Source organism: Taudactylus pleione, unplaced genomic scaffold, assembly GCF_031769625.1.
Source record: "Taudactylus pleione unplaced genomic scaffold, aTauple2 ptg000093l, whole genome shotgun sequence".
Classification (NCBI taxonomy): domain Eukaryota; kingdom Metazoa; phylum Chordata; class Amphibia; order Anura; family Myobatrachidae; genus Taudactylus; species Taudactylus pleione.
This window is the reverse complement of record NW_028284495.1, coordinates 37,426,908-37,450,879: the sequence shown is the minus strand read 5'-3', so window position 1 is coordinate 37,450,879 and position 23,972 is coordinate 37,426,908. Positions and strand designations below refer to the sequence as shown.

Here is a 23,972-nt window from a genome sequence, read left to right as displayed (position 1 = left end):
AATATCAGCCATGCCCTATAAACTGGTCCCAGCGGAGCCATCCATGACCGGGCTATTCACAATGTTTCCAAGTACACAAATTATTAACGTCTGGTATATATATCTAACGTATCTTCCGCTATCACCCCCAACGTACATACAGTAGGAGTATATCACGAGGAACTCCGGTAAAGGTAATTGTCCTGAGTACCCTGTCCCAGAAGAACTATGATTTTCAGACTGGAAACCCACTATGTACATAACTGCCTGTGTGACTTCAACCGCAGTGCTTAAAAAAAAGCTTGATAAATGTAAATGTTTTTCAATTACATGATGGCAGAATAATACTAAAAAAAAATCCCTGGACTAACCTAACAAAATACATTTCAGCAAAATAAACCATACAACTGTATGTGAATCAAGGGTATGTGCACTAAGTAAGAAACCCCTTCTTTTTTTTTTTTTTAAACATAACTTTATACAAGGGTCATCAGTAGCACTCAGGATTAGTATTTACACTAGATATATATGAAATGTTATTAAATACACTTGAATACCCTTATGCTTTGGTGCAGGAATTTAATTTTCTTTCTCCATTAAGTGTAATGGTGTAAATTCCTGTTACATGGAGGTGTAAAGGTTGGGAAATGCATGTAGCTGAACCTCCTTTAAGAACTGAATCGGCCTTGAAAATACATAAACTATAGTATTTTCTCAACCTATAGCAGGGGTTCCCAACCACGGTCCTCAAGGCACACTAACAGTCCAGGTTTTAAGGATAGCCATAGTTGAGCACAGGTTACTTAATTAGTACCTTAGTTATTTTGATTGAACCATCTATGCTTAAGCATGGATATCACTAAAACCAGGACTGTTAGTGTGCCTTGAGGACCGAGGTTGGGAATCACTGACCTATAGCAATCATTTATACAGAATGTGGGCCTGATTCAGCTTAGGACGGAATTGCAAAGCTGCACGAAAAGCAGCTTTGTAATTCCGTCCATGCAATTATGGCAATGCAGCAGGAAACATCACGCCTCCCGCATGCATTACTTACCCGAGCTGCGTTATACAACGCAGCATCGGATAATTTGCGGGAACAGTGGCCGGCTAAGTGACCCATGGGATTACGCAAGCCGGCCGCTGCAGATGAGAGAAAGAGGCCAGAAAATCTCCATCAGCCGAAGGAGATCCTGGCCTCTCCCCCACCCCCCAACGGCAGCGATACGCCTTCGTCAATGACAGTCTGCGTGCGCAGAATAGGTCAGGTGCCTGCGCAGATTCCAGACATTGGATGCCTGCGTTTAGCAGTGCACTGCTGAACCAGGCCCTGTGTCCTCATACGTCTAGCCTCAATATGCGCAAGATTCCTGGCATGAGTGAGCCGCCAAGTCCCATACAACTCTGCTAGCGTCGGGTGTCTATTTTTTTTTGTTGTGAGAAACTTGTAAACTTGCGATGACAATAACAGGTCCCGCAGGAGAGAGGGGAAGTAGAGGTGGGGGGCAGATACTCACATAGGGAAGCATGCAGAGTGAGAGCTGCCTGCCAGGCAAGAAGCAGCACATAGTCACACACTGTGACCTGGACCAGAAGGGAGGGGGGCCCGGGGCACATGCTACCCATAGCCTCATTTATCAGATCCTCCTGCTAGCACACACAGATCGAGTCACTCCCAGGCTCAGCACATATAGATCGCATGAGCGCGATCGGAAATGCAGCAGGGAAGTAGATAGGTGGAGAGGAAGCGCTTCCAGTTTGCGCTCCACAGTGGAACACAAATCCCGGCAGCAAGAAAGAATCAGCAGCAGCTCCCTAGGATGAGGGAGGAGGAGAGCCAGGAAAGGAGCCGGGCGCACCGCTAGTAACAATATCACAGCAGGCGCCCAGGTCATCATGCGCTCTGTGCGGTGGCACCGGCCGCACCACCCTAGTTACGGTCCTGCTGACCACGCATGTGGCTCCTATGAAACCCTCTCCCGGTAGTTTTTTTTAATGTACAGACCATAGACTACAGTAGTTTAAGCCATTGGTATAAGTTCTGGCATTTTAATCACCTAGTGTGAGCCATACACCCAATCTGATGGGTTGGACAAAACTGTCATTGGTACAACGCTGCTTTTCTGTAGATCATTAAAACCGACCTTTTTCAAACAGCAGTGATGTGGTCATTGCACCTTCCCACAAAAACATCCCTATGTAAGCATAAGAGAAGTGTGCACGGGAGGAGCATCCACAACACCACTATCTACACGAAACAGACCACTGGTAGTAGTAAAGAACAGAACAGGGCTGGATTATTGTAAGCTCCATGGGATCCAGTAGATCAAATGAATAACACACTAAGATAAGTAAAATATGAGATATGGTAAGAACTTACCCTTGTTATCTCTATTTCTACGAAGTCCATAGGGTTCCACAGGATACCTTGGGGTATAGGTGTGACGTCAGTCGCAGGGCACCAAAGAGTTAAGCTTTCAGCCTCCCAGGATGCACTAGGTCCCCCTCCTATACCCCGCCCCCGGGCCAAGGCACCTCAGTTAGTTACCAAGCCATAGGCCGGAGGAGGAGAAGGAAGAGAGAGAACAAAGATCTGGACACATACAAGAATCACATTCTCACCAGAGGGAGACGGAAAACCGGTGACCAGAGCAAAGCCCATCTGCAGCACAGGTGCGACAGGGCGGGAGTCCTGTGGAACCCTATGGACTTCGTAGAAATAGAGATAACAAGAGTAAGTTCTTACCATATCTCATATTTTCTACTTCAGGGTCCATAGGGTATCCACAGGATACCTTGGGGATGTCCCAAAGCAGTATCCTTTAAGGGTGGGGACGCTCCTGTGCTGAAAGGAGAATCCGCCGCCCGAAGGAAGCATCCTGAGAGGCGAAGGTGTCAAACCTGTAATACCTCACGAAGGTATGGACAGAGGACCACGTAGCAGCCTTGCAGATCTGGACTGCAGAGGCACCACGTCGAGCTGCCCACGAAGGACCCACAGACCTAGTGGAATGAGCCTTTACAGAAGGAAGAACCGGCAGGCCTTCATGAAGATAAGCTTCAGAAATAGCCATACGGATCCAGGCTGCCAAAGTTTGCTTTGAAGCAGGCCAACCCTTTTTACGGAAGCCATAGAGGACAAACAAAGCGTCCGACTTCCTAAACGAAGAAGTGCGGTCAACATAAGTCCTTAAGGCCCGCACAACATCCAAAGAGGCCTCACCCACGGAAAGACCCGGTGAGTTAAAGGCCGGAACAACGATTTCCTCGTTAACATGAAACTGGGAAACAACTTTGGGAAGAAACTCGGGCCGAGTGCGGAGCACTGCCCTGTTCCCATGAAAAACCAAGAAAGGGGGTCTACAAGAAAGAGCCCCTAACTCAGAAACACGTCTGGCCGAAGCAATAGCCAGAAGGAAAACAGTCTTAGCTGTTAGCCATTTAAGATCCACTGAGCCCAGTGGTTCAAACGGCGGTCCTTGGAGAGCCCTCAGGACCACAGCCAAATCCCAAGGCGCCACAGGTGGAACAAAGGGCGGCTGAATGCGGACAACACCTTGCATAAAGGTGCGCACATCCGGGATTGTAGCAATCCTACGGTGAAACCAGACAGACAGGGCCGAAACCTGTACCTTCAAAGAAGCAAGGCGAAGCCCATGATCTAGTCCCGCTTGCAGGAAGGCAAGAATCCGAGACAGACGAAACTCCCGCGGTGCATAACCTCTCGGTCGACACTACTGGAAGAACGTATGCCACACGCGATGGTATATCCTCGCGGAAGACGGTTTCCGAGCTCGCAACATGGTACGCACCACAGAGCTGGAAAACCCCCGGGACCTCAGCATGGCCGTCTCAACAGCCACGCCGTCAAAGACAGCCGAGTCAGGTCCGGGTGACGACAAGGACCCTGAGACAAGAGGTCCGGTCGTAGCGGCAACCGCAGAGGACTGTCCACGGACAGACCCTGAAGGTCTGAGAACCAGTGCCGTCTGGGCCACGCGGGAGCTATCAACAGGAGCGTCCCTCCTTCCTGTTTGAATTTCCGGATTACCCGTGGAAGAAGGGATACCGGAGGGAACAGATATGCGAACCGGAACGTCCACCGGACGGACAGAGCATCCACCAGAGACGCCCCTTCGTCTCTTGTGCGAGACCCGTACACCGGCAACTTGTTGTTGTGCCGGGACGCCATTAGATCGATCTCTGGAAGACCCCATCTGTCCACCAGTAGTTGAAAAACGTCCGGGTGCAGGGACCATTCCCCCGGATGAACGTCCTGGCGACTTAGAAAGTCCGCCTCCCAATTGAGCACTCCCGGGATGAAGACCGCTGATATGGCCGGAAGATTGCGCTCCGCCCAAACAAGGATCCGAGACACCTCTACGAGAGCCGCCCGGCTTCGGGTTCCTCCTTGCCTGTTTATGTAGGCCACGGTGGTAGCGTTGTCCGACTGGACCTGTACCGGGTGACCCTGGAGAAACCGATGTGCCTTCTGGAGAGCATTGAAGACCGCACGGAGTTCCAAAATATTGATTGGAAGCTCCGCTTCTGTCGGAGTCCACCTGCCCTGGAACAGATGTGGACCCGAAACTGCTCCCCAGCCCCGAAGACTGGCGTCCGTAGTCAACAGGACCCAATTTGGAATCCAGAACGGACGTCCCTCGCTGAGGTGGGTCGTCTGTAACCACCAAGCAAGGGACAGGCGAACCTCCGGGGTGAACACAATCGTCTGGGACTTCAGAGACTGAGGCAGCCCGTTCCACTTTGACAGGATCAGGTGCTGTAGAGGTCTGGAGTGAAACTGGGCATATTCCACCATGTCGAACACCGACACCATGGAGCCCAGTAACCTCATCGCCGAGTGTAGAGACACCTGGCGGCTGTGCAGACAACTGCGCACCCTTGACTGCAAAGCAGAGATCTTTTCCTCCGTCACGAAGATCTTTTGCTGTCCCGAGTCCAATAAGGCTCCAAGATGCAGAATCCTCCGAGACGGGATTAGAGTGGACTTCTGCCAGTTGATTAGCCAGCCGTGCCGTTGCAGCAGGGCAATGGTCAGGTCTAAGTGGCGTAACAGGAGCTCTGGAGATCCCGCCACCAATAACAGGTCGTCCAAGTACGGCAACATGCGGACTCCCTGCAGCCGCAGAGAAGCCGCCATGACCGCCATCACCTTGGTGAAGACACGTGGTGCTGTCGCCAGGCCAAAAGGTAACGCCCGAAACTGGAAGTGGTCGCTGCAGATTGCAAACCTGAGGAACTGTTGATGGCGCAAAAGAATAGGGACATGCAGGTAAGCGTCCTGTATGTCCAATGACACCATGTAGTCCCCCGGTTCCAGCGCCAGAATGATGGACCGTAGGGTCTCTATCCGAAACTTCGGTACCCGCAAAGACTTGTTGAGTGCTTTGAGGTTGAGAATCGGACGATACGACCCATTGGATTTCTGTACCAAAAAAAGATTTGAATAGAAACCCTGGCCCCTCTGGGAAAATGGAACAGGCACTATAACTCCAGCCTGGAGCATAGTGTGCAATACCTTCCGCAGCTCCGTAGCCTTGTTCCGGTCTGATGGTAGACCCGTGGTGAAGAATCGAGCCGGGGGTCTGTGCCGGAAGGAGAGGGCGTACCCGTGGGAGACCACCTCCAGAACCCAAGTGTCTGTCGTAGTGACCGACCAACACTGGGCGAACTGCAGCAGGCGGACTCCCACCCTGGGATCCCCCAAAGGGAGGCCCGGACCGTCAGGCCGCAGGCTTGTCATCTGGCTTGGGGGCCGGACGTCTGGTACTCCATGCCTGCTTCCGGGGCTTGACCGATTTCCTAGGGCCAGCCTGACGAGGAAACGACTGTGGTTTGGGCCTGCCCTGGGCCCTAGATGACCGAAAGGGCGATGGTCCTGAACCAGAAGGAGCAGCGGCCGACGGGAGACAAGCCGATTTGGCTGCCGCCAGCGTGGCCACAATCTTATCCAGATCCGGACCGAAGAGAATTTCTCCGGTAAACGGCAAGGCTTCCAGACCCTTCTTGGAATCTGCGTCCGCCTTCCAGGATCGCAGCCACAAGGTGCGATGAGCAGCTACCGCTGCTGAAGAAATCCTAGACACCAGAGTACCAATGTCTAGAGCCGCCTCGTTGATGTAGGTGGCCGAATCACGGAGATTGCCAATCAACTCCGCAGTCGGATTCAAAAGAAGCCTCTAATGAATCCGCCCAGCACTCCATCGCTCTGGCAACCCAGCAAATGGCCATAGCCGGCCGTGCTGCCCCCCCTGCAAGGGAATAAGCGGACTTCAGGCAGATTTCTACCTTGCGGTCCGTAGCATCCTTAAGGGAGGACATGGATGGCATCGGCAATGTGGCACTATGGACAAGACGGGTCACGTGAGAATCCACTTAGCAAAATAATTATCCGCGAACGGATAAGCCACCGCCAGGCGTCTCTGCGGCTGGTATCTTTTGCCAGGTTGTTTCCACGCCTCCTCTAAATGGTCCACCAACTGACCCGAAAGAGGAAAGACTGTGGCATCGCCCTTCACATCTTTGAAAAAGGCATACTTAGATTTAGCCGCTGGGGGAACTTCGTCCTCAATCACCAAGGCTGTGCGGACCGCCCGAATAAGTCCAGGAATATATACTTTGGACTTAGCATCAGCGTCCTTAGTGTGGAGAGGTTCCTGATCGTAAGGATCCAGAATCTCCCCATCATCAGACGTCCCTTCATCATCCTCATAAGGAGCGGACAGGGATGCCACCGGCCTTTTATGAGGCCGCATCACAGACTCCCCTTGCAACACATCCGACAAGTGCTGTACAGAACTCGTCAGGGAGTTAACCCCCGCTGGCTCCTGAGAACCCGGGAGCGGGGAAATAGGGAGACTGTGGGGTACCACCAATTGTCGTGGGAACCCCTGCATGGGTGACGACACCACAGACTGCTGGGACAAACCCATCGGAGTAAACGCGGGCTGCGGAGCTAACTGGCCCACTAAAGCTGTTAACGCCTGAGCGAAACAAGCCCAGGGCGGCTCCTGTACCGGTGCTGTAACCGTAATAGGCCGCGCCATAGACAAACACTGCCGGCAAAGGCCCTCCGCGCTACCCTCCCCCTCCGCTAACGGTACTTTGCACGTGGTACACTGTAGCCGGAGGGGAAAATCACTTTCAGACATGATGGCACCACGTATGTGACTTCTCTCACCAATTAAGTATTAAATAGGCGAGAGACCACCCTGCAGCACCGCACTGCAAGGGCTTTAGCAGAAAGAACAGGGACAGTAATAAAGCTGACAGTTTTGAGAAGATAAAGTTACAGGCAGCAGCGCTAGCACAGTCACATAAAATGCAGAGAAATAACAATTCCTGCACTAACAGCGCTGATCACTCAACTACACAGACACAGGGCCTGGTAGGACACAGCGCTGCATACACAGGCCTGAGCCACAGCGGAGGAGAGGTATGCGGGGGGACCCAGACCACGATGCTTCCTTCCAGGCTTCCAGCAGCGTTCACCATGCGTTACAGAGAAGATGGCCGCTGAGGAGCAGAGAGAAGCTGGCCTGGGGGAGGAGCGCTGACACAGGACCAGTCAGCACAGTGCAGAGAGGGCTGTGTGCAGCGGGGGAGGCGCCGGCTGTGAGACAGGGAAGGCGCGCTCCCCTGGCATGCATTTAACCCCTGGGACGCCGCAGCGCTACCGCTCTGCTGCGGTCCGCTGTCCCAGGGGGTAGTGGAAGCGCAGGTTGGTCGCCTGGCTCCACGCTGCAGCCAGTCCCCAGGGAGCCCCCTGCCTGGGGACTTAGGACCATGTGATCAGCGGGGACCCACCGCGGGACCCCGCTGCTTACCTCTGTCCCCCTTGAATCCGGCCATGGTCCGGAGCATCTGGGGTCACCGCTAGCTGTGACCCCAGACGCCCACCAGCATCCCCGGATCAGTACCGGCGTTCTGGTACCGGCGGGGTGTAGGGAAGACAGCATGGACGTCAGGACTGACTGTCCATGCTGTTCATCCAGATGTGCAGCCACAGCTGCATGAAGAAAAAGCTTAAGGGGCTCCTCTAGCCCCCACTCCAACAGGTGCACCCGACTCCGGCCGGGCACCAAACTAAACTGAGGTGCCTTGGCCCGGGGGCGGGGTATAGGAGGGGGACCTAGTGCATCCTGGGAGGCTGAAAGCTTAACTCTTTGGTGCCCTGCGACTGACGTCACACCTATACCCCAAGGTATCCTGTGGATACCCTATGGACCCTGAAGTAGAAACCCTAGGTTTTTACCTCAAAGCTCCACCTAAAAGTTTTAGCTTTGGATAGATGTACTCTCTATGGAGACATCAGGCAGAATACACATGCAGAAAGCTGGGTAAAGGACCCATCTGCAATTTAAAGTCAGTACTGTGAAAATGGCCAGAGCAGTCCTCAATGTACTAATTGCAATCTGGTGTCCATCCACACTATAAGAAAGTGCAACACATGCAGCTCTACAACCACAAGCAAGTATGTATGTAGCCTAAAAGGAAATAAATTAAACTAAATATGGGTGTAACTTGACGTGGAAAAGGATAAACCATCTTCAACATGATTACAAGAAAAAGGTTTCATTTGATTATCAGTTATTGGTTAGTATTACCGATCCTGTTGCAAGAAGGGAGTACTTTGCAGAACCGTCTTATACAAAGAACTTTTCTAACCAACTGAATATAGCTGGAAATTCCAAATAGCAGAAAATCTGTTATAAGAAAATTCTTATATTCAGAAGCAAAAATAAAGAAAAATATGGGAAAATAAACTGGTGGGTTGGATTTATTGTTTTTCAAATAGCAGCCAGAGTCACACATACAATATGTCACTTTTTTTTCTGTATTTGGCTTTGTTTCAGTTAGTGCTCCAAATGGCTATAGTTTGATTTTAGCACAAAGAGGAAGATGAACAAGAGCTGATAAGCGTTATATGCACTATAACCAGGACTATTTGACACCTACATCGAACATTCACATGTATGAAAGCAGATACCATAGAGAAAAGTGATTTATCTCTACGTTATCTGCAAACATCAACGCTGTTCACCATAATATTGTATGGTGACGGAAATCATGCAGATGTTACTAAAATTATTGTGGCTTATTTTTTCACATATCGACAGGCTTACCTGCCAATATCTATACTGTCCAACGGCAGCGTCCTTGGTGGTCCATCTGTGCACGAGATCTCACTATGTTTGCAAGATCTCGTGCATGCACATTGGGGTAAGACACAGAGCATCAGTATTAGGCTAATGTGCTGCTGGACTTTCCGGGATTGCCGGAGGGTGGAGTTTTCTCCCCCATACCCAGTCGGCCAATATGTTAATCCATCTCAGTGTTATTGCTTCCTGCTACACCTCGATAAGAAGAAGGAAAAGCTATAGCGCATGATAACTGCCACAATAATACATCTCTGCCAAAGTTACTTAGACACAAATAGCACAAACAAGTCATATAAAAAGAGTACACACACGGAATAAAGACAAGTCATTCAGTATAGTATGGTCTTTGTACTTTCAATCAAACCTTGTTCATAGCAGAGATAGGCAGCCATCCATGTTGTCTCTGCGCCAAATCGAGCACTGGGATTACAGCCGCTGCTTTGTGACCTTCTGGGTAGTTTCCGACTATAACCTCGATTCGCTTTAAGGAAAAAAAAAGTAACAAATCTAAATGTTGTGTCTTATAAATCTCATTGGATTAGAATAAAAAGTAAAGCAATTTAATTGCAAACACTGTTCTGTATTTTAAACCATTTTCTGCCACAATGTATTTTCAAAACTAGATTATGTATATATGTATATAACAAATGTGTCCTATATGTGCACATACCTTGTAATTTTCTGCAGAGAACTCAAAGGGAGTATCTGGGTTGTTTGTAGGTGTATCTCTGTGCTGCAAGGGACAAAATAAATGAATATCAGCATACCAGAACATAATTTAGCATTCATATTCACATTCACTTGTAAAAGGGACTCTAACCCTATAGATTTTCCATATGAACTTGCCCAATATAAATATTAAGAGATGACTATAAAAATATGAGATATGGTAAGAACTTACCTTTGTTATCTCTATTTCTACGAAGTCCATAGGGTTCCACAGGATACCTTGGGGTATAGGTGATGACTTCAGGCATCGGGCACCATAGAGTTAAGTTTTCAGCCTCCCAGGATGCACTAGGGTCCCCCTCCTATACCCCGCCCCCAAGCGAAGGAATCTCAGTTACGTACCAAGCCATAGGCCGGAGGAGGAGAAGGAAGAGAGAGAAAAAAGATCTGGACACACACAAGAATCACATTCTCACCAGAGGGAGTCGGAAAAACCGGTGACCAGAGCAAAGCCCATCTGCAGCACAGGTGCGACAGGGCAGGAGTCCTGTGGAACCCTATGGACTTCGTAGAAATAGAGATAACAAGAGTAAGTTCTTACCATATCTCATATTTTCTACTTCAGGGTCCATAGGGTATCCACAGGATACCTTGGGGATGTCCCAAAGTAGCATCCTTCAAGGGTGGGGACGCTCCTGTGCTGAAAGGAGAATCTGCCGCCCGAAGGAAGCATCCTGAGAGGCAAAGGTGTCAAACGCGTAATACCTCACAAAAGGTATGGACAGAGGACCACGTGGCAGCCTTGCAGATCTGGACTGCAGAGGCACCACGTCGAGCTGCCCACGAAGGACCCACAGACCTAGTGGAATGAGCCCTCACAGAGGATGGAACCGGCAGGCCTTCATGAAGATAAGCTTCTGAAATTGCCATACGTATCCAAGCTGCCAAAGTTTGCTTTGAAGCAGGCCAACCCTTTTTACGGAAGCCATAGAGGACAAACAAGGCGTCCGACTTCCTAAACGAAGAAGTGCGGTCAACATAAATCCTTAAGGCCCGCACAACGTCCAAAGTGGCTTCACCCACTGATAGGTCAGGTGAGTTAAAAGCCGGCAAAACGATTTCCTCGTTGATATGAAAACGGGAAACAACTTTGGGAAGAAAATCAGGACGAGTGCGCAGCACAGCCCTGTTCCCATGAAAAATCAAGAAAGGGGGTCTACAAGAGAGAGCCCCTAAATCAGAAACACGTCTGGCCGAAGCGATGGCCAGAAGGAAAATTGTTTTAGCTGTCAGCCATTTAAGATCCACTGAGCCCAGTGGTTCAAACGGCGGTCCCTGGAGAGCCCTCAGGACCACAGCTAAATCCCAAGGCGCCACTGGTGGAACAAATGGCGGCTGAATTCGAAGAACACCTTGCATAAAGGTGCGCACATCAGGGATTGTGGCAATCCTACGATGGAACCAGACAGACAGGGCAGATACCGGCACCTTCAAAGAAGCAAGGTGAAGCCCATGGTCTAGTCCCGCCTGTAGGAAGGCTAGCACTCTAGACAGACGGAACTCCCGAGGTGCATAACCTCTCGGTCGACACCATTGGAAGAACGTATGCCACACACAATGGTATATTCTTGCAGAAGACGGTTTACGAGCTCTCAGCATAGTACGTACTACAGAGCTGGAAAACCCCCTTAACATGGCCATCTCAACAGCCAGGCCGTCAAAGACAGCCGAGTCAGGTCCGGGTGAACACAAGGACCCTGTGACAGTAGGTCCGGTCGTAGCGGCAACCGCAGAGGGATGTCCACGGACAGACCCTGAAGGTATGAGAACCAGTGCCGTCTGGGCCACGCGGGAGCCATCAACAGGAGCGTCCCTCCTTCCTGTTTGAATTTCCGGATTACCCGTGGAAGAAGGGAAAACGGAGGAAAGAGATAAGCAAACCGGAACGTCCACTTAACGGACAGAGCATCCACCAGAGACGCCTTTTCGTCTCTTGTGCGAGACCCGTACACTGGCAACTTGTTGTTGTGCCGTGACGCCATGAGGTCGATCTCTGGAAGACCCCACCTGTCCACCAGAAGTTGAAAGACGTCCTGGTGCAGAGACCATTCCCCCGGATGAACGTCCTGGCGACTGAGAAAGTCGGCCTCCCAGTTGACTCCTGGGATGAATACCGCTGATATGGCCGGGAGATTGCGCTCCGCCCAGATCAGGATGCGGGACACCTCTACGAGTGCCGCCCGACTTCGGGTTCCTCCTTGCCGATTTATGTAGGCCACGGTGGTGGCGTTGTCCGATTGGACCTACACGGGATGACCCTGGAGAACCCGATGGGCCTGCTGGAGAGCATTGAAAACGGCGCAGAGTTCCAAGATGTTTATCGGAAGCTCCTTTTCCGCCTGAGTCCATCTGCCCTGGAACAAGTGTGGACCCGAGACCGCTCCCCAGCCCCGAAGACTGGCATCCGTCGTCAATAGGACCCAGTTCGCCACCCAAAACGGACGACCCTTGTTGAGATGGGTATTCTGCAACCACCAGGCAAGGGACAGGCGAACCTCCGGAGTGAGCACCATCGTCTGGGACTTGAGACTCTGAGGCAGTCCATTCCATTTGGACAGGATCAATTGCTGCAGAGGTCTGGAGTGAAACTGGGCATATTCCACCATGTCGAATACGGACACCATGGAGCCCAGTAACCTCATTGCCGAGTGAAGAGACACACGGCGAGTCTGCAGACAACTGCGCACCCTCAACTGGAAGGCAAAGATCTTTTCCCCCCGTCACAAAGATCCTCTGCTGACTTGAGTCCAACAAGGCTCCGAGGTGCAGAATCCTCTGAGACGGGATCAGGGTGGACTTTTGCCAGTTTATCAACCAGCCGTGCCGTTGCAGTACTGCAATCGTCAGGTCCAAATGGTGTAGGAGGAGCTCCGGAGATCCTGCCACCAACAGAAGGTTTTTTAGGTACGGCAACATGCGGACTCCCTGCAGCCGCAGGGAAGCCGCCATGACCGCCATAACCTTGGTGAACACACGTGGTGCTGTCGCCAGGCCAAAGGTAACGCCCGGAACTGGAAGTGATCGTTGCGGATTGCAGACCTGAGGAACTGTTGATGGCGCGAAAGAATAGGGACATGCAGGTAAGCGTCCTGTATGTCCAACGACACCATGTAATCCCCAGGTTCCAGCGCCAGAATGATGGACCGTAGGGTCTCCATCCGAAACCTCGGCACCCGCAAGGACTTGTTGAGTGCTTTGAGGTTGAGGATCGAACGGTACGACCCATTGGGTTTCTGCACCAAAAACAGATTGGAATAGAAACCCAGGCCCCTCTGGGAGAAAGGAACAGGCACTATAACTCCAGCCTGGAGCATAGTGTGCAAAACCTTCCGCAGTTCCGTGGCTTTGTTCCGGTCTGATGGAAGACCCGTGGTGAAGAATCGCGATGGGGGCCTGTGCCGAAAGGAGAGGGCATACCCGTGAGAAACCACCACGTGAGCCCAACTGTCTGTCGTGGTTACCGACCAACACTGGGCGAACCGTAGCAGGCGGCCTCCCACTCTGGGATCCCCCAAAGGGAGGCCCGGACCATCAGGCCGCAGGTTTGTCATCGGACTTAGGGGCCGGACGTCTGGTACTCCAGGCCTGCTTCCGGGGCTTGGCCGATTTCTTGGGGTCAGCCTGTCGGGGAAAGGACTGTGGTTTGGGCCTACCCTGGGCCCTGTAAGGCCGAAAGGACGACGTACCTGAACTGGAAGGAACTGCAGCAGACGGGAGACATGCCGACTTGGCTGCCGCCAGCGTGGCTACAATTTTGTCCAGATCCAGACCAAATAGGACTTCTCCATTAAAAGGCAAAGCTTCCAAACCCTTTTTGGAATCAGCGTCCGGCTTCCAAGATCGCAACCATAAGTTGCGACGAGCCGCCATAGCTGCCGAAGAAACCCGAGAAGCCAGGGTATTGATATCTAAAGCCGCTTCATTAATGTAAGTGGGCGAATCCCGGTGATTGCCTATCAACTCGGTCTGTTCAGCCGAACAGTCGGAATCGAAAGACGTCTCCAAACTATCAGCCCAGCGCTCCATAGCTCTGGCTACCCAACAAATGGCCATAGCCGGCCTGGCTGCCCCACCCCGTGAGGGAATAAACAGACTTCAGGCAGATTTCCACCTTACGGTCCGTGGCATCCTTTAAGGAGGACATGGAGGGCATGGGCAACGTGGCACTTCGGACCAGGCGTGTCACATGAGAATCCACCTGTGGTGGTGATTCCCACTTAGCAAAATAATTGTCCGCAAACGGATAAGCTACTGCTAAACGTTTTTGAGGCGGATACAGTTTGCCAGGATGTTTCCACGCTTCCTCTAAGTGGTCCACCAATTGACCCGAAAGAGGAAACACTGTGGCATCACCCTTAACATCCTTGAAAAAGGCATATTTGGATTTTGATACCGGAGGTTCATCATCCTCAATAACTAAAGCTGTGCGGACTGCACGAATAAGGCCAGGTATATAAACCTTAGACTTAGCGTCCGACTCTTTAGTACGGAGAGGTTCTTGGTCCGAAATATCCAGAATCTCCCCATCATCGGTCGTCCCCTCGTCATCCTCATAAGGAGTGGACAGAAACGCCACCGGCCGCCTGTGAGGCCGCAATACAGACTCCCCTTGTAACACATCTGACAAATGCTGCACAGAACTTGTCAGAGAATTAACCCACGCAGGCTCCTGAGAGACCTGAGGAGGGGAAATAGGGAGACTGTGGGGTACCATCAGTTGTCTCGGGAACCCCTGCATGGGTGACGACACCACTGACTGCTGGAACAATCCCATCTGAGGGAACGCAGGTTGCGGAGCTAACTGGCCCACTAGGGTTGTAAGCGCTTTAGCGAAACAAGCCCAGGGCGGTTCCTGTACTGGAGCCGTGACAGTAATTGGCCGCGTCAATAAAAAACACTGCGGACATAGACCCTCCGCGCTACCTTCCCCCTCCACTATAGGTACCTTACACGTAGTACACAGAAGCTGGAGAGGAAAATCACTCTCAGACATGATGGCAAGTATGTGACCCCTCTCACTGATACTCCTTAGTATAGTGGGAGAACCGCCCTGCAATCACCGCACCGCAAGGGCTTTAGCAGAAGAAGAGCAGGGACAGTGAAAAGGCTGACAGTAGAAAATGGGATTTTGGTACTTACCGGTAAATCCTTTTCTCTGATTCCACAGGGGACACTGGATGCCCACCTCAGCGCGCTCTGCCTGCCTGTTCAGTTTGTTCAGTATGTTGTTTGTTTTGATTGTGTGTTCTCTCCCTTTTACTCAAACAACATACTGAACAAACCGAACAGGCAGGCAGAGCGCGCTGAAGGTGGGTGTCCAGGGTCCCCTGTGGAATCAGAGAAAAGGATTTACCGGTAAGTACCAAAATCCCATTTTCTCTTTCATCCACTAGGGGACACTGGAGGTGCTTACGCTGGGGACGTCCCAAAGTTTTCCCCACGGGCGGGAGCGCTCTGCGGCACCTGCAGAACAAAGTGGCCAAAACTGGATGCCGAAGCAGCAAACGTATCAAATTTGTAAAACCTTACAAACGTGTGAACCGAAGACAAAGTGGCCGCACGGCACAATTGTGACGTGGAGGCTCCCCTACCGGCCATCCGTGACGCCCCCACAGAACATGTGGAATGAACCGAATGGACGAAGGAGGCCGACGGTCGGCCTAAACATAAGCCTGATGAATAGTCAGCCGGTCCCAACGTGCCAAAGTCTGCTTAGACGCTGACCAACCCCTCCGAACCGCATTATAGAGGACAAAAAAGCGACTCAGACTTACGGAGGGGAAGCAGTCCTGTCAACATAGATGCGGAGAGCTCTAACCACATCCAAGGTAGAAGAACCACCAGAGTCCTCACCAAAGACGTTACCACCATAGTCTGATTAATATGAAAAGCCGACACTATCAGCATGAAACACCAGGTAAGGTGGCCTATAGGACAGAGCACTCAATTCTGAAAATCTACGAGCCGATGCTAGAGCCAGGAGGAGGACCGTCTTCCAAGACAAGTACTTAATATCAATCTCTTCCAAAGGTTCAATCATGGACGATTGAAGAAACAGAAGCACTAAGTTCAAGTCGAAGGGAGCTATCGGATGTACAAAAAGGAGGCTGCCCACGCAAGACCCCCTGAAGAAACGTCTGCACCTCAGGAATGAGGGCCAATTTCCGTTGAAAGAAAATGGAAAGGGCAGAAACCTGCACCTTTAAAGTTCCAGGACGAAGGCCAGAATCCAGACCCGTCTGAAGATAGAGGGAAAAAAAAAAAAAGAAACCGGGACAACCGAAAAGTCCTAGAGGGAAGATCCCGACTGGAACACCATGAGATATAAGAACTGGCTTCCTGGCGCGCAGCATGGTGGGAATAACAGTCTGGGATTCCTCGGCGTCTTAGTATATCGGTTTCAAGAGCCACCCCGTTAAATGGAGCTGCGCTAAGTAGGGATGTACGAAAGGACCCTACAGTAGCAGATCCGGGCGCAGAGGGAGGGGCCACGGATCGTCTGACAATAGGAATTTAGCAGTCGAGGAACAAGTGGAATCGGAGGAAAGAGGTAAACGAAGTCGTAGATCCACGGAACTGTCAAGGCGTCTCTTGACACGTATACCGGGGGCTGACGATTCAATAGTGACGACATGAAGTCCACCTGAGGACATCCCCATCGACGTATTAGCGCGTTGAACACATCTGGATAAAGCTTCCATTCCCCGGGATGGATATCCTGGCGGTTTAGGTAATCTGTTTCCCAGTTGTCCACACCCGGGATGAATACCACCGACAGGATTACTGACTGGCTCTCGGCCCACCGGAGGATCTGAGATACTTCTCACCTGGCCATGCGACTCCGAGTCCCTCCTTGGCGATTGATGTACGCGACAGCCGTCGCGTTGTCGGACTGCACTCTTACCGGATGAGTCCTCAGAAACTCTGTTGCTTCTATCAGAGGATTGTAAATCGCTCTGAGTTCCAACACATTTATGGGCCATTTTTGTTCTAGAGGGGACCAGAAACCCTGAAAGTGATAATCGAGGACTACCGCTCCCCATCCTTGAAGGCTGGAATCCGTTGTTACGATGATCCAGTCCCACACTCCGAATCTCTGGACCGCTAAAAGATTGTTGGATTGTGCCTACCAGAGAAAGGCCACTCTGGTAGCTGGGCTCAGACGGATCTGTCGATGAAGAAGCAGATGAGACCCTGTGTTAGTAGGTCCAGCTGAAAAAACCCTGGAGTGGAACCGGCCGAACTGTAGTGCCTTGAAGGCAGCTACCCTCTTCCCCAGGAGATGCAGACAAAGAAGTAGGGACACCTTCCTTGGTCCGAGGACCAGCTGAACTAACAACCGGATGTCTCGAGCTTTGTCTATTGGAAGAAAGATCCTCTGTGATGCCGTATCTAAGATCATGCCCAGAAAAAGCAGCTTCTGGGATGGATTGAGATCTGCTTTCTTGAAGTTGATTATCCAACCGTGTTGTATTAGAGTCTGATATGTCAGGAAGGCATGACCTGTTAGAAGAGATACCGATTGCGCTTTGAGTAACAGGTTGTCCAAATAAGGAATTATGTTCACTCCCGATGACCGAAGGAGAGCAATCATGGCTGACATGAGTTTTGGTGAAGATGCGGGGATCCGAGGAAAACCCGAACGGCAACACCAGAAACTGATAATCTTTCAATATGGTGAAACGCAGAAAGGCTTGGTGTGGTTCCCAGATGGGAACATGGAGATAAGCATCCTTGATATCCAGGGATAATAGGAACTCTCCTGGTTCCAAGCTCGCAATAACAGACTGCAGAGACTCCATTTTGAACCGATACATCCTGAGATACAGGTTCAATGACTTGAGGTTCAAGATGGGCCTGACCGATCCATCCAGTTTGGGTAGTCCAACGAGGTATGGGGTTTTACTCAAACCAGTTTGATGTTCTGAAACCGGAACTATCACAGATGATACTACTAGAGACTGGATAGCCTCCTGTAGAACCCTGGTATTGGCAGACTTGTAGTGAAGAACCGAGGTGGAGGGGGGATCTCGAAGTCTATTCGGTACCCCAGGGAGATTAGTTTGCGGATCCACGGTTCTGGAGAGGTCTGGTTTCCAACTTGTTGAAATCCTTGCAGGCGGGCTCCCACTGTAGGAGGTCCCAGGTGGGCCGGAAGACCGTCATGCCACCTGTTTCTCCACTGGTTTAGGCTCCTGTCTACGTGCAACCGTGTGTGGGCGACCTCTACCTCTGCCGTCTCTTGCTTGGGAGGGAGCACCTCTGGCTCTACCTCCAGAGTAAGATCTTCTGGGAGCCGATGCAGTTGATGGGAGGAAGGAAGATTTGCCCCCCGTGGCCTGGGATATCCATTTGTCTAATTCCGGGCCAAACAGCATGTCTCCATTGAATGGTAAACCCTCCACCACACGCTTGGATTCAGCGTCCGCATGCCAGGCGCGCAACCAGAGGGCTCTGCGGACCGAAATAGCAGAAGCAGATATGCAAGCACTAGTTTGACAGATATCTTTTGACGCTTCTCCCAGGTAAACTGCAGACTCACGGATGTGTTCTGCTAGTAGGCATAACTGTGCTCTGGAAATACCAGAGTCCAAACCTGTAATCATCTGGTCAGCCTAGCCAATCACTGCCTTGTTAACCCACGCCGTAACAAGAGTGGGCCTAAGTTGAGCACCCGCTGAGGTATAAATAGATCTTAGCGTTGTCTCCAATTTACGGTCCGAAGGATCTTTTAGTACTGTAGCTGCTGTCTTCTTAGAGAGACGGACGCATCTACTGGAGGAGGCTTTTCCCACTTCTCTATCATGGATGATGGAAAAGGGTAGGTAGACGGAAACCGGCGCGGAATTTGGAACAGTTTATCCGGTTGTTTCCAGGCCACTGAGAGCTGCTGTTGAAGATGTAGTGAGAACAGAAAAACCGTTCATTAAATAATTCGAGATTCTACCCCTGGAGAGATGGACTCCAGCTCTAGAGGGGTCTCATCCTATAACGCTTCCTCCAATTCACTCTCCTCAGTAGTGAGGAATTCCTCATCAGACTCTTCTGACTGGAGAACAGTCGATAAGGACGCTTTTGAGTCGGTCCTTGCCAGGAAGTGGAGGGTGCGGACACAGCTGTATCCATTACCTGTACCAGGGTGTCAAGAGGCTTGGTTAGCCCAGCAACCCAGGGAGGCTGAGACTTACGTGCCTCAGCTAACTCTGACGTTAAATCCGTCATTACTCCTACCATGTCAGAGGCCCATGCAGGCGCAGGTGAGGCAGTATTAGCCATAGGTGGAGCAGGACGGGAGCCACGTGGGCAGGAGCCGGGGGATGCGCAGCTTGTTACTCACTGCGTGTCCCCTGTAGTCTCTCTCTCTCGTCAGGTCAGCACAATCTTCTCTTCTTGTGTGAAGACTTGTTGTGGTGGTAAGGAGCTGTTAGGAGCTCTTGTAATGAGCCCTGCGCACTCCTTCCTGGTGTTTGCTAAAACACCAGGGCGCCAGGTACCCGGATCCCACCTTTTAGATAGGTGGCAAAGGGTACCTATAGGAGTGTAAAAGATGCTTTGAAATAAAAAAAATAAATAAAATAAATGTATTTGCTGGAGCACAGCATAATGTGACCAGCTCCTAGAGGCACATTTTCTAAACTGAGGGCTGATGGGGCATTGAGGGGGAGGAGCTTCACACTTCTGAATTATTTAAAGTGCCAGCTCCAGTTATCCACACCTCTATACCCCAGCGTAAGCACCTCCAGTGTCCCCTAGTGGATGAAAGAGAAAGTGAAAGTACAGACAGCAGATACTAGCAGCACATACAATGCAGAGAAATCAATCCCTGCACTATTAGCGCTGATCCTCAACTACGCAGACACAGGGCCTGGTAGGACACAGCGCTGCATACACAGACCTGTTCCAACGGAGGAGAGGTATGCCGGGGGACCCAGACCACGATGCCACCGATCAGCAGCTTCCAGCAGCGTTCACCATGCTTCCATAAAGATGGCCACTGAGGAGCAGAGAGGAGGCCGGCCTGGGGGAGGAGCGCTGCCACAGGGCCAATCGGCAGGTGCAGAGAGGGCTGTGTGCAGCGGGGGAGGCGCCGGCTGTGTACTCAGCTGCGGTCCGCTGTCCCAGGGGGGTAGTGGAAGCGCAGGTCCGTAACCTGGCTCCACGCAGCAGCCAGTCCCCAGGGAGCCCCCTGCCTGGGGACTCCGGACCATGTTCCAGCGGGGACCCACCGCGGGACCCCGCTACTTACCTGCTGTCCCCCTTAAATCCGGCCATGGTCCCAAACATCTGGGGTCACCGCTAGCGGTGACCCCAGATGCCTACCAGCATCCCCGGATCAGTACCGGCGTTCTGGTACCGGCAGGGGTGTAGGGAAGACAGCATGGACGTCAAGAATGACTGTCCATGCTGTACCTCCAGATGTGAAGCCACAGCTGCCTTGTAGAAATCTTCAGGGGCTATCCTTAGCCCCCCTCTAAACAGGTGCATCCGACTCCGAGCTGGGCACCAACGAAACTGAGATGCCTTGGCTCGGGGGCGGGGTATAGAATGGGGACCCTAGTGCATCCTGGGAGGCTGAAAACTTAACTCTATGGTGCCCGATGCCTGACGTCATCACCTATACCCCAAGGTATCCAGTGGATACCCTATAGACCCTGAAGTAGAAATATTTAATTATTCCACTTGGCGTCAGTTATTATTTGCTCTGTGGTTTACCCCAGACCAGGTCGGTTTCACCCGAGGTCAGCAGGTCACAGATAACACATGTAACCTAATCACCCTGATTCATATAGCAAATTACCGGTCTCGATCTACTCTGATGGTAACCTTAGATGCGAGAAGGCATTTGATAGAACAGACCTGTCTTTCATGTATCTCACCCTCCAAGCTTTTGGCTTCCATGCGATGTGAATGTAGTATTAACTCGTTTATAATTTTTAACATCTCTGTGTCTGTTCTAACAAATCATTTCACTGCTGACTCACTCCAGATTAATAATAGTACGAGACAGGGCTGTCCCCTATTTCATTTGCTCTCATCATGGAGCCTCTTGCATCTAGGATCCATCTCAACTCAAAAATCTCAGGCATAGGTGAGCCCCAGTGACCGCAAGCTTTCTCTGTATGCGGATGACGTCCTGCTCACACTTACCAAAACCAATTGACTCTCTCTTCCTCTGCTTTCTGAATTGCAGGTTTATAGCAGTATTTCCAATTTTAAATCAATTGTGATAATACTGAAGAAACGGCCTTTAAAAACTTAAGGTACGTACACACGGTACGATAAAAATGCACGATAACAATAGCGACCATATAGTTTTTCAATTTTTGCTGCCCAACGACCAGCGATGCGCAGACATGTATGGTCGATAATGATATCGACCATCGCCCGTGAATGCAGGCCGACCTGGTCGATATCGACCAGGTTACATAGGGACCAGTGATCGTTGATCGCGGGTCGCGTGGTGGGTTGGTGGTGTGCTGGATGAACGATCACGATCATCCAACACACCGGGAAGGTGCAGGATGATCAGTCAGTGATATCGTTATCGCTGACTGATCGTACAGTGTGTACTCACCATTAGACTCCACGGCTTTCCACTGGCTTATGGCAAATTACAATTTAAATGGCCCTCAGGCAAATTTAAGTAATTGGGCTTTTACCATACTAACTTATCAACTCTTTCACTGCTCTCTCCCAGTCTTGTCACTCACAGATACAACACTAACACAGAGCTATCAAGCAGCTCCGGGAACACATGCAGCCAATATCCAACCAGCGCTAGGAGAGGGGATGTTACCTGCGTGCTGACAGGAGCTGTAGTTGACGTAGGCTTAGGAGCTTATCACTACAATACACTGAACCTCGCTCTAGGACTACAGAGACCATCGTGCAACGCGAGTTCGCCATGAGAAAGGTGCAAGTAGGGTACTGCAAGCCTATCAGGATCGAGCCCAGTGTATGCACCTGCTATTCCCTGTACTATACACACACACATACCATTGAAAACATTCTGTAGGTATGAAAAACAAATATACATATCAAACGCTACAAACATTAATCCATCTGATCGCCCTATGTACAGACATGAACACGCACATATAGTGACTACATCGTCAGACTCCATCCAAATACAGACATAGGGGGTATATTTGCTAAAGAGTGGGTTTTTAGAAGTGGAGAAGTTGCTCATAGCAACCAGATTCTAGCTATCATTTTCTATAAGGTACTAGATAAATGATTTGTAGAATCTGATTGGTTGCTATGGGCAACATCTCCCTAGGGACTCCCAATTCCTCCAATCCAGCAATTCATGCAACAACTAATAATGCATTCAGTTTAGCACAATAGGTGCAGTACAAATTGCATTCATGCCGTACATGGAAATTATCATCAGACACCACTACACACTATATGCTGGGCTATTTACACCCAGAAGAGGCGCAGACTTCATCTTTTAATGACCAAAAACCAATAACAATAAATCTTCTTATTAGAGAAAAAAATAGATTTCAGTAGGATACAAATAGCTGCACATTTAAGTTGGTTTTGTTTAGTCCTAATACTATCAATATAGTCAGGGATGTAGCTATACCTACGGGGGCCCCATAGCAAAAAAATTCACAGGCCCTTCTCAACCCGTGCCCCCCCCCCCCCCCCAGCCCGTGGCCTCCCACCTCTCAGCCTACCAACCCTGCTCTTGTCCCGTGGACCTCCCTTGGCCTGAGGCCCCCCGCACCCTCCTCACTCCCCGACTTACCTGATCCATGGTCGCGCTGTGCAGGACAGGTGCACCTTCTCTCCCGGTCGGCTCCATCTCAATGACTGATGCTGGGAGGAGGCGACCACGCCTTCTCCCAGTATCAGCCAATGGGGAGAGGCGGAGCTGACTGGGAAGACGCGACCACGGAGCAGGTAAGTGGAGTAGAGGGGAGTGAGGAGAGTGATGGGGGAGTGGGAAGGGTGCGGAGGGAAGGGCCGTGGGCAGAGGCCTGGCACCTTAGGTGCAGGGGGAGGGCCGGGCCCCGGGTTGGTCTGAGCCCCATAGCAGCCGCACCCCCTGCACCCACGGTAGTTACGCCACTGAATATAGTATATGTATTGTGAGTTCATAAATATGGTCAAAAATAAAAAAGCAAACTAATTTTACTTAAACTTTATCCTCTAATTAGTCAGACATGTTAAATAACAAGAGATATGGTAAGAACTTACCTTTGTTATCTCTGTTTCTACGAAGTCCATAGGGTCCACAGGGTTGACCTTGGGGTATAGGTTGGGAACCAAATCCGGGCACCACGCAGTTAAAGCTTTTAGCTCCCAGGATGCACTTGGGTCCACTCTCCCTATAACCCCGCCCCCCAGCCAGAGGCACCTCAGATTGTAAGTAGCCAAAGGCCGGAGGAGGAGAGAAAAAGAGAGAGAAAACTGGAACACTCTAGAACCATACTCACAGAAAAGGAGACGGGAAGCCGGTGACCAGTAACACAGCCCATATGAAGCCAGGTGCGTCAGGGCGGGCGCCCTGTGGACCCTATGGACTTCGTAGAAACAGAGATAACAAAGGTAAGTTCTTACCATATCTCTTGTTTTCTACTTCAGGGTCCATAGGGGGTCCACAGGGTTGACCTTGGGGATGTCCCAAAGCAGTTCAACCAAGGGTGGGGACGCTCCTGTGCTGAGAGGAGAATCCGTCGCCAAAAAGGAAGCATCCTGAGAGGCAAAGGAAACCAATGCCTAGAACCTTAAAAAGGTATGGACAGAAGACCACGTGGACACCTAGTAAGGCAAAACAGCCGAGGCGCCACGACGAGCCGCCCACGAGGGTTACACGGCCCGAGAAAAAAACAAGCCTCAACGACAGAAATGCCCACCCATGGGTAGGCCCCTGAGGAAGACATACGAGGCCATCCAGTCAACATTTCATTATAGGCCGGCCATCGTTTCCTGTTAAAACCAGAAACCGCAGACCACCAATAAGGAGTCCGCTTACCATAAGGAACTTGAACGGATCACATAAAGCCAAAGAGGCCGGACCACAGTCCATGAGGCCACAACAGCCGAGAGGACTGGGAACTGAATGGCCAT

The 23,972-nt window shown here is 50.9% G+C and overlaps 1 protein-coding gene across 1 annotated transcript in view; it reads right to left on the bottom strand.

Annotated features, from left to right (window-relative positions):
- The window catches only part of NDUFV2 (NADH:ubiquinone oxidoreductase core subunit V2), a 48,505-nt gene that overhangs the window by 9,899 nt on the left and 14,634 nt on the right, over positions 1–23,972 (bottom strand). The window contains exons 3-4 of the mRNA XM_088469688.1: positions 9,832–9,894; positions 9,526–9,642 (exon numbers count right to left, since the gene is read on the bottom strand). Of these exons, the coding sequence (XP_088325814.1) occupies positions 9,526–9,642; positions 9,832–9,894 (180 nt within the window). The remainder of the gene's footprint in view (positions 1–9,525; positions 9,643–9,831; positions 9,895–23,972) is intronic.